The sequence below is a fragment of the Arachis ipaensis genome, chromosome B04, assembly GCF_000816755.2.
Source record: "Arachis ipaensis cultivar K30076 chromosome B04, Araip1.1, whole genome shotgun sequence".
Taxonomy (NCBI): domain Eukaryota; kingdom Viridiplantae; phylum Streptophyta; class Magnoliopsida; order Fabales; family Fabaceae; genus Arachis; species Arachis ipaensis.
This window is the reverse complement of record NC_029788.2, coordinates 132,422,821-132,433,791: the sequence shown is the minus strand read 5'-3', so window position 1 is coordinate 132,433,791 and position 10,971 is coordinate 132,422,821. Positions and strand designations below refer to the sequence as shown.

Here is a 10,971-nt window from a genome sequence, read left to right as displayed (position 1 = left end):
CAGAAAATACTCAATTTTTTTTCTCTCCTAAATTTGAAGAGAAAGATTAAGAAGATACTTTTATGTATGGAGACTCCAAATTTTTATTCTTTAATTAAAAGAAAAAAAAAACGCAAAGAAGGGGAGAAAATAATGAAAAATAAAATAAAATTTTATATGAAAAAAGAATAGGTTTAATAAAGATATATCAAAAGAATAGGAGTAATAATAAAACGCGTGATTCTTATAAGATAAAACTATTGATTTTGTACCTCTGGAGCTTGTACTTGTTCTCCAGATTATCGATTTTGTTCTTGAACTGTTGTTATGTAGGACATTTTGTTAATTATTTAATTTTGACCTTACTGTGAGACTAAATTGATGCTAAATGAAACTTTTTTGGATTCAAATAGAACACTTTAAACCTTAAGGACCAAAACAGAATTACACCCAAACATAGGGGACCAATTTAGTACTTTACCCTTAATTAAAAGAAGTAACTAGGGCTTCCACTAGAGCAAGAACAAAAGAAACAGGATCTCCAAAAATAGCTGAAAATATTAACTTGACTACCACTGGTGCTATCTTTACCACTACTATCTTAGCTAGTGATGAAGATCCTTTTGAATTATTTGATGATCCTCCTCCAACTTTCACAACTTTCATATTACTCTCAACAACATTGCTCTGCATTTTTGACACTACAATCTTCTTTTCCGAGAAATAGTCATCTCTGATTTTCTCAAGAAACAATTCCTTAAAACAAGAAACATGAAAGCAATCTCCATCGGAAGTTAAATATGACCACCCTTTAACTTTGCTATCGTCCCCAACTTTACGACTCTTGCATTTGACACACTTTTTCTCAACATTTCTTCGCAATGTGAGTGTCTTTGTTGCATTTGAATCGTTATAAGAAATCTTGTATCTTAGCTTCAAACAACATGGATGCAAATCCAAGCCTGTGTCGTAGACATCTTTTGTAGCTTTGCGATGATACACAAAGCCTCGCACGTCCATTCTACAAGCATCACAAACTCTAGGATACCCAAGGGGTTTCTCTAGGAACCAGAATTCTTGTCCTTCGAAAAATGAATGACTTACGTGGTTTTTACGGTGAAGAACAGCGTTTGCACATTCTTCATGGAGGACATACCTGCAACCTTTGTTTTCACATCGGTAACTTCGTCCAAACCCTTGTTCCTTACATCCACTGCATCTAAATGGCTCTCTGGCGGCTGACATCATCGTTAAAGCATGTTCATGGAAACGGTCGGGAAGAACAATCTGGTTCTTCTTAATTCCCGTGTCTTCTGTTATGCAGTACAAGGGTAGTAGTTAAATAATCAAATCGGGAAAAAGTCAGGTGTAGTTGACTTCACGTGAAGTTGATACTTGAGAGCCATTAAATGATTTAACTGATTTGACTAAATTTTCATCTAACGGCTCTCAGTATCAACTTCACATAAAGTCGATTTCACCTTCACCTTATTTTTTATCATAATTTATACTTATATTTATCATATTTTATATATATAAATTAATCAAATTTATTTATTAAAAATAATTTAATATTTGTACTCATTCAATTAAAAAAAAAATTAAGTAATGTTAAAATAAATATTGATTACCTAATATTTTTCTAACGGTATATCTTTATTTAAATATTTTCCAATACTATATACAAATTAAATTCATGTTATAATTATTGTACATACTTTTTATAGAAGAGGATGAGCTTTGGCTCCCTTGTAGCACTGAACTGTATGATCTACTAAGTCTTGATGAATTTTGATTTTCATGATATCTTGAACTATATTGACCCTCCTGATGCCTCATGGATGAATATTGACTCTCATGGTGCCTTGATGAATGTTGACTCTCATGGCATCTAGAACCACCTGTTCTCGATGAATGTTGACTTGAATATTGACTCTCATGGTATCTCGAACTATCAGGTCTTGATGAATGTTGACTTTCATGATACCTGGAAGCACTAGATCTTGATGAATGTTGACTCTCATGATGCTTTGAACCATTAGATCTTGAAGAATGTTGAGTCACATGGTGCCTGGAACTATCAGATCTTGATGAATGTTGACTCTCATGATGCTTTGAACCATTAGATCTTGATGAGGAATGTTGAGTATCATGATGCTTTGAATGAGTAGATTTTGATGAAGGTTGTCTGTCGTGGTATCTGGAATTATCATGATGCCTGGAATCAGTAGAGGAACGTCGACTCTCGTGGTGCCTCGAACCTGACTCATGAGCTTTGCTAGCCATAACTCTTCTCGGACTAGAAAGATAGAGAGAGAAAGTATAATTGGAGATATAGCAAATGTGATTCTGCATTTGTGCCATTACTTGTGTCTATTATTTATAGGCAACAATCCAGGGTAAACCGTGTACTATACTATTATATTTGTTGTAACTCACGCAACATGTAATTGCCTTGCTAGTGCTTCAGGTACTAAAAAAGTAATAACAAATTAGAATGGAAAAGTCCAGAGGACTAACAATTTTATTAAATTTTGTCCAGCATGTAATTAGCAGAGAAATATGAGTCATTAAATAAAATTTCACACCAATTTTACATCATTAAATTATTATTGATGACTATTTGATGACTACTAATTACAAAAGTTGCTGGTCCTAGCACTCCTCTATTTCATACTGCCTTCTTTGTAAGAAGTAGCTCGAAAGTATATATAGAATAACAATTTAATTCCACAAAGATAATTACTAGAATATCTCGTTAGAAATTAGTGAGTGGTGACCACATTCAACTCATCTTTTTAATTATTAAATTAAGGATTAAGTACGATTTTGGTTCCTAAGGTAAAGATTGAAAATTTATTTTGTTTTTGGCCTTTTTTCATTGCAAAATAGTACCAAAGATTTAATTTAGTTTTAAAATCGTCATTTTTATTAAATTTTTAATTTTTATTACTAGTTTATCCTTAATAAAAAATTAAAATAAATAAAAAATAGAAAGAAAACGCGTAAAGGGAAAAGGGGAAGGGGAAACACGTTAAGGGAGAAGGGGGTTCAAGGAAGAAGAGGGGGAAGGGTCCTCGCCGCCGCTGCTCCTCATCGTTGGTCTTCGTCGTCGCCGCTGGATTTTACTGTCAGATCTTGCTGCTGCTCCTCTTCTTGGCTCGACGTTGACGCCAGCAGATCCGCGAGGGTGGACGTCGCGCGCCACTCCCAGTTTCTGCTCCTCCTCCTTGTTCGGTCGCTGGTCGTCGCTGCTCCTCGCCGGTTTCTGGTTTCTTCTAGTTCTGCTGCTTCTGATTATCAATTCTTCTAGTTTTTTCTATTTTTTTATGATTCCATTATCCATTAAGTTAATAGTCAAAATCGTCCCTGAAATATACCCCGATCTCCATTTTAGTTCTCAAAAGACAAAATTAATCAAAATCGTCTCCGAAAGATACACGACTTGGTCACATTAGTCCTTCCGTCAGTTGGATGATGACGTGTCACATTAAGGAGAGAGATAATTTTATTGAAAAAAATTTTAAGAAGAAAAGATACAATTATTAATTTTTTGTTTGTCAATTACATTTTTATTAAAATTAGTAGTATAAAAAAATATTTCAAATTTAATATTATCAAAAAAAATTAAAAAATTATATAAGGACTAATTTAATTAATTTTTAAAATTTTAGGAATGAAAATGACTTACGTCTGAACTTTCAATAACTATTTTGATTATAAATAACTTTTTTATATGTCAAGTGACACGTGGCATTAACCTACCACATTATCATACCACGTGGCACTTAACGTGACACGTCATTATCCAACTGACGGAAGGACTAACGTGACCAAATCGTGTATCTTTTAGGGATGATTTTGATTAATTTTATCTTTCGAGGATCAAAATGGAGATCGGGATATCTTTTAGGGACGATTTTGACTATTAACTCTTTATCCATTACTTTTTTTGAGTTCTGAATTTTTTATTTTTGTTTTTCTGAGTTCTGGGTTCTAAGTCTTGATGATAATGATGATTTTCTGAATTCTGTGTTCTTGTTGTTTTTCTGACTCCATTATTCATTGTTGTTGTTGTTCTTTGCTTCTGGTGGTTGTTTCATTGGTGTTGCTCTCTGTTCTGCTTTTGTTTTGCTTCAACTTGATTTTGGGGAAGAAGGGGAAGGGTATTTTCGTCTTAAAGATGATTTTAAAATTAAGTTAAACATTTGGGCTCATTTTGTAGCGAAAAAAGGTCGGAGACAAAATAAATTTTCAGCCTCTACCTTAAAGACCAAAATCGTATTTAACCCTTAAATTAATGTTATGTGTTGGTAGCTAAGGTCTTTTTATTACTAAGAAAGCTACCTATAGCTAAATATTATAGGCTATTTTTTTTTTATATGGAAAAAGATTGTGTGTAATTTATCATTATGGATAATTGGTGTGTTTTTTTATATATGGATTAATTTATTTTTTTTAATTTTAAGTAACAAATCGGACCCTCAAATTTTGAGAAGTAAAAAAATCTGAGGATTAAATTTCATAGTGTTACAAATTTGAGGGTCAGATTTATATATTTAAAAAAATTTAAAATAAAAAACTCAAATCTAACCCTTAAATTTATATTTAAAAAAAATTTAAAAACCACAAATCTAACCCTTAAATTTGTGGTATCAACAAAAATAATTAAAACACCACAAATCTAACTTTTAGATTTGTGGTATCCATACAAATCAAAAACACACAAATTTTCACCTTATTAAAAATTACCACTATCACCCCATATTAAAAATACAAAACAAAATATTATACTCGTAGCAATAATTTTTTTTCTATGGTTTATTTCACAATCTTACAAGTTAAATACTAATTCGTCATAATTTAAAATTTCATTTAACTTCAAAAATTTATTATTGACTAATAAAATATTATATACACAAAGTGAAATTCAAATTTTCAATACTTATTTAAGTAAATAAAAAAATTAATCACTAAACTCACCCAAGTTAATTATATTAGACATTAGTAGCAATAATAATCAACGGGTAACTACACGTAATCACTTTTCACCTAATTCTTGTTGTATTTTGGGTTATTGTTTTTGTTTCAAATTTAGCCTCAGCTAGACAAAAATTGAGAAACTATAATTGTATGATTAGAGGTAAATTCATTTTAATATAATTTTAATTTATTTATATACACATATTTATTAATAAAAGATTCTTACGAAAAATATAATATTAGAATTTCATTTGACATTAAGAGCATAAAAAATTGAAACAAAAAGAAAAAAGGCATAGGAACAAGAACTTGAATATCTACAACCATGAAAGGCTAAATTTTTTTGTAAGCCCCCAAAATTGCTTTTTTCATCAATGCATGCTATGTACCTAATTTCTACTTAACACTTAAATCTATTAACTAACGGACAATGCTAGTTAGACAAAAAAAATAGTCAAAACTTGTCTTATTTAGCATTAATTAATTATCGCAACAATTAATGAATGCTAAATAAAGCAAGTTATGACTGTTTTTGGCTGATTTTTTTTTGTTACCAAACATTTCCGTTAACTAAAAACCAAAAATATAAGGCATTACATACTTCAGAAGCAGCTTCAGCATGCAGAAAACATTACTTGATCCACACCTTATACATCTTAACAATCACAGTTAAAAGCAAAAAAGAAATGAACCTCATTACCATAGATGCTGCATGCATCAGCATGTAGAAAACATAAGGAGGCTAAAATAGATGCATGCAAAACATTTTTGTCTCCAATTCTTATTACTTGATCCACATCTTATAATCTTAACAGTCACACTATTATTGGATCAAAAATGCTCCTAAGCTTATGAAGACAGTTCTCAAAATCAGCAGTTTCAACCTTCTGCTGGTTACTATCAAGAAGCTCTCTAGCCTCTCCAATTGCAGCCTCTATAATCTTCTTCTGTGATGATTTAATCTTCGAACTAACCTTAGCATCTTCCATAAAAGCACTCATCTTGTACACATATTCCTCCAAAGCAATCTTAGCCTCAACCTTTTCCTTAAACTTCTCATCATCATCCTTATACATCTCAGCTTCTTGAATCATTCTCTTGATTTCTTGTGCTGTAAGTCTCCCTTTCTCATTCACTATAGTAATCTCTTTCTTCTTCCCTGTCTTTGATTCCTCAGCATACACTTTTAGAACACCATTCTCATCCAAATCAAAGCACACTTTTATAGGGTGGCGTCGCGGAGAAGGATCAAGATCAGATAAACAAAACAATCCCAGCAAGTTGTTGTCACTAGCCCTTGTTCTCTCCCCTTCATAAACAGCTATCTTCGCCGTGGATTGGTTATCTTCGAAAGTACCAAAGAGTTTGTCATGCTTAGTAGGAATCATAGAATTTCTTGGAATAAATACACACATTATGTCTCCTTTTATTGAAATACCAAGAGAAAGAGGAGTCACATCTAACAGAACCAAATCCAGTGCAATGTTTAAGTTTTCAGCCAATAAAGCAGCTTGAACCGCAGCACCATAAGCAACTGCTTCATCCGGGTTAATGCTCTTGCAAAGATCTTTTCCTAGAAAGAAATCTTGCAAAAGATTCTGCAGTTTAGGAATCCTTGAAGATCCACCAACAAGAACAACATCATGAACACTGTTCTTGTCTACTTTAGCATCAGCAAGACACTTCTCAACAGTGTCCATACACTTCACAAATAAGTCCTTGTTGAGTTCCTCAAACTTTGAACGAGTCATCAATGAGCAAAAATCAATGCCTTGGAACAAAGAATCAACCTCAATTGTTGTTTCTTTAACAAATGAAAGATTCATTTTAGCCCTCTCACATGCAGTTCTTAACCTCCTAAGAGACCTTGGATTCTCACTAATGTCAACTTTGTTCTTCTTATTGAAGTCTTTCACAAAGAAATCTATCATTCTGTTATCAAAATCTTCCCCTCCGAGATGAGTGTCTCCGGTGGTAGCCTTAACTTCATAGACATCATCTTTAATGGTAACAAGAGACACATCAAAAGTACCACCACCAAGATCAAAGACGAAAACATTTCGCTCTCCGGAACAGTTTCCTCTCTTCTGAAGGCCATAGGCAAGAGCTGCAGCAGTAGGCTCATTGATGATCTTCATGACATTGAGGCCGGCAATGGCGCCGGCATCTTGTGTAGCTTTTCGCTGAGAGTCATTGAAATAAGCAGGGACAGTAATCACAGCATTCTTCACAGGTGATTCAAGAAAAGCCTCTGCAATCTCCTTCATCTTTGTTAGGATCATAGATGAGATTTCTTCAGCAGCAAGAAGCTTTTCTTCACCTTTGTATTCAACAGAAATCATGGGCTTGTCATTAACACCAGCTACAACTTTGAATGGCCAGAGATTCAAATCAGCTTGAATAATGGAATCACTGAATTTCCTACCAATCAACCTCTTAGCATCTACCAAACAAAAAAATGAATAGTTACCACATGAACAATTTGTGTTATGCTACAAAATTGACAAACATAAAGAAAAAGATATGTTTATTTATACTTATATATGAATACATTATTACCAAAGATAGTGTTTTTTGGGTTGAATGGTGCCTGATTTTTGGCAGCATCACCAACCAATCTGTGTGAGTCAGTGAAAGCAACACAAGAAGGTGTGGTTCTGTTGCCTTGTTCATTATGAATGATCTTGGCACCACCATTTTTATCATCCCATACAGCAACACACGAGTACTTTGTACCAAGATCGATCCCTATTGCATGTCCAACATGTTTTGAGGCCATTCTCTATAGTAATGTGATTTTGGATTATGTCAAATCTGATTAGAACTTGGAACTCCAAAATGTGTAGATTTAAATATTCCAAAAGATTTGAGTTTTAAGTTAATGTATCTTGATGCCATAAAATGAATTTATTAGATTTCCTTCTTTCAAAGGTGAGCGTTTAGAATGCAGAGATTTTTTGGCTTTATTCAAGGTTGTGATGATTTTCATTCATTAATGTTTGGTTAATTACTGTTTCGTGACTTTAAGCATGACCCTTGATATTAGTATAATACATTAATAATAACTAATTCATTTTATGGTTTCAAGGAACATAAATAAACTTTTATTAGTATATCTTTCTTTCTCTCTCTATATATATGTACACACTCAGAAGCTGTTCATATTCATATTTAATTTATACACAGTTTTTCACAAAGAGAATTGAATTATGGCAACAAAACATAAGGGTCGTGCAATAGGAATCGATCTTGGAACTACATACTCCTGTGTTGCTGCATGGGAAGAGCAAAATGGTCGTGCAGAGATTATTGTGAATGATCAAGGCAACAGAACCACACCTTCTTTTGTTGCCTTCACTGATACTCAAAGGTTGATTGGTGATGCTGCTAAAAATCAAGCTGCTGCCAACCCCTCCAACACAATCTTTGGTAACATCTTTAGTTTCATCTCACTCACCTTCATGTTAATTTCATGGATTAATTGCATAATGCTTTGTACCATACGATGATTGTAGATATATAGTACAAATCTTTGTACTGCTTTTTCTCTCTTTGATTGCACCAACAACTAATCCTACGGCCAAACTTAAGTTAGTTAAGTTGAAGTTAGTTGCCTTTGTTGTGAAGCGTTTATTGTTAGTTACTACATTCATCTAACAATATTATGGTAGTTTGGTTCCTTACTTCAACTACATTGAACAAAGAAAACATGAAAAATATCACAGCTTTCTGTCTTTCAACCTATAATGAAGTTATTTTACTCTTTTGTAGATGCTAAAAGGTTGATTGGCAGAAAATTCAAAGACCCCACAATTGAGAATGATCTTAAGTTGTGGCCTTTTAAGGTTGTATCTGGTGCTGATGACAAACCAATGATTATGGTTACCTACAAAAGAAAAGAAAAGTGTCTTGCTGCTGAAGAAATCTCATCTATGATCCTCACAAAGATGAAGGAGATTGCAGAGGCCTATTTGGAGTCTTCTGTGAACAATGCAGTGATTACAGTCCCTGCCTATTTCAATGACTCGCAGCGAAAAGCCACCAAAGATGCCGGCATCATTGCCGGCCTTAATGTCATCAGAATCATCAATGAACCAACAGCAGCAGCTCTTGCATATGGCCTTCAAAAGAGAGCTAACTGTTCCGAAAAGCGAAATATTTTCGTATTTGATCTTGGAGGTGGTACCTTTGATGTGTCTCTAGTCACAATTGAAGGTGATAACTTTGAAGTTAAGGCCACTGCCGGAGACACTCATCTTGGAGGGGAGGATTTTGATAACAGAATGGTGAGTCACTCGGTACAAGAGTTCCAAAGAAAGAACAAAGTTGACATTACAGGGAATCCCAAATCATTGAGGAGGTTGAGAAACCAATGCGAGAAAGCAAAAAGGACACTTTCACATACTAATGAGACTATAATTGAGATAGATGCTTTATTTCAAGGCATTGATTTTCGTTTATCAATGACTCGTGTGAAGTTTGAGGAACTCAACAAAGACTTGTTTGAGAAGTGCATGGAGATTGCTCAGAAGTGTCTTGATGATGCCAAGATGGCCAAGAGTGATGTACATGATGTTGTCCTTGTTGGTGGATCTTCAAGAATTCCAAAAGTGCAGAGTTTATTGCAGGGTTTCTTTGAGGGAAAGGATCTTTGCAATAGTATCAACCCGGATGAAGCAGTTGCTTATGGTGCTGCAGTTCAAGCTGCATTGTTGAGTGAAGAATATAGCATTGTCCCAAACTTGGTTCTGGTGGATGTCACTCCTCTGTCTCTTGGCATAGCCACAAAAGGAGATTTAATGAGTGTAGTGATCCCCAAGAATACTGTAATTCCTGTAAAGATGGGTGCTGTTTTTGCCACAATTGAAGATAATCAATCCACTGCTTCATTCCCTGTGTATGAAGGAGAAAGGACAAAAGCCAAGGAAAATAATTTGCTTGGTAAGTTTAAGCTTTCGGGGCTTCCACTTGCTCCTCGAGGTTATCCTATGAATGTTAGCTTTGAACTTGATTTTGATGGTATCTTAAAGGTTAGTGCTGAGGATGAAACAACTGGTTCCAAGAATGGAATCACCATTACTAATGAGAAGGGAAGACTCTCAAGTGCTGAAATTAAGAGAATGATTGAGGAAGCTGCATTGTTCAGGGAAGAGGATAAGAAGTTCAAGAAGATGGTGGAAGCAAAGAATGCTTTGGATGAATATATTTACAGGATGGAGAAAGCTATGAAGGATTCTGATGTAAGCTCGAAGGTTTCGCCTTCTGAAAAGCAGAGAATCATGGCTTCATTAAGAGAGGGAAAAAGATTGCTCCGGAGTGAGGAGCAGCACACTGAAGCTTCTGTGTTTGAGGACTTCATTAAGAAGTTACAGAAGATTTGTCAAGTGATAGTGATCAACAAGGTCCGTGAATACAGTGATGAAGATAGTGATTCTGATGATTGTTACTAAGAAAGTTCAGATTGATCATGTAACTTTTGTTCTGATTCTGTTTTGTGTTGCCTCTTTGATAGTAAAAGGGAAGGTTCTGTTTTGTACTTTAGTTAATAGTTTAAGAATCTAAGACATGATATTGTTTAATGAATATGAAATGAAGAGTGCTATCCTATTGTGCAATTCACCAAAACCGTTATTGATCTTATTTTTGTAGCTCAAATATTCCAATTTATAATGATTAAATTCCAATTTAAATAAGGATTACCAAGATAATACAGAGACACAGTACTTTGCTCAGATGTGGAGTTTGCATTCCAACACTTGGAGCATATTTGGTGCCCTTAATTAGTTAGAAAAGATTCTTTTAGTATGTTTGATATAATTTTAATAGTAAAAATAAAAATATTAAAAAATAAAAATATTCATAAAAAATTTAATTTACATATTTTTTACATAAATAAATAAAAATATTTGTTTATATTTAAATATAATTAATAAATAAAAATAAATTTATATAAAATATCTAAATATAAAATTATTTTTATTTTTTTAAAAAATATTTAAAAAATAACTC

General features: G+C 33.5%; 3 protein-coding genes across 5 annotated transcripts; 1 reads left to right on the top strand and 2 right to left on the bottom strand.

Moving 5' to 3' along the window:
- Window positions 362-2,348, bottom strand: LOC107635671 (filaggrin-like). 2 transcript variants are annotated; one of them, XM_021122252.1, is made up of 2 exons: window positions 1,698-2,348; window positions 362-1,292 (listed from the first exon to the last, which is right to left on the bottom strand). In XM_021122252.1, the coding sequence occupies exons 1-2, from the start codon at window positions 2,341-2,343 to the stop codon at window positions 463-465; spliced, it is 1,476 nt and encodes a 491-aa protein (XP_020977911.1). In that variant the 5' UTR covers window positions 2,344-2,348; the 3' UTR covers window positions 362-462. The 2 variants fall into 2 exon arrangements, with proteins under 2 accessions (XP_020977911.1, XP_020977912.1); XM_021122253.1 differs by having other exon boundaries at window positions 362-1,289.
- LOC107637461 (heat shock cognate 70 kDa protein-like) lies at window positions 5,634-7,741 on the bottom strand. Of its 2 annotated transcripts, XM_021122250.1 has the most exons (3): window positions 7,522-7,741; window positions 6,444-7,405; window positions 5,634-6,059 (listed from the first exon to the last, which is right to left on the bottom strand). In XM_021122250.1, exons 1-3 carry the CDS (start codon window positions 7,739-7,741, stop codon window positions 5,778-5,780), a joined length of 1,464 nt encoding a protein of 487 aa, XP_020977909.1. In that variant the 3' UTR covers window positions 5,634-5,777. The 2 variants fall into 2 exon arrangements, with proteins under 2 accessions (XP_020977909.1, XP_016196357.1); XM_016340871.2 differs by having other exon boundaries at window positions 5,634-7,405.
- LOC107637459 (heat shock cognate 70 kDa protein-like) lies at window positions 8,172-10,412 on the top strand. Its single transcript, XM_021122674.1, has 2 exons — window positions 8,172-8,403; window positions 8,734-10,412. Exons 1-2 carry the CDS (start codon window positions 8,172-8,174, stop codon window positions 10,410-10,412), a joined length of 1,911 nt encoding a protein of 636 aa, XP_020978333.1.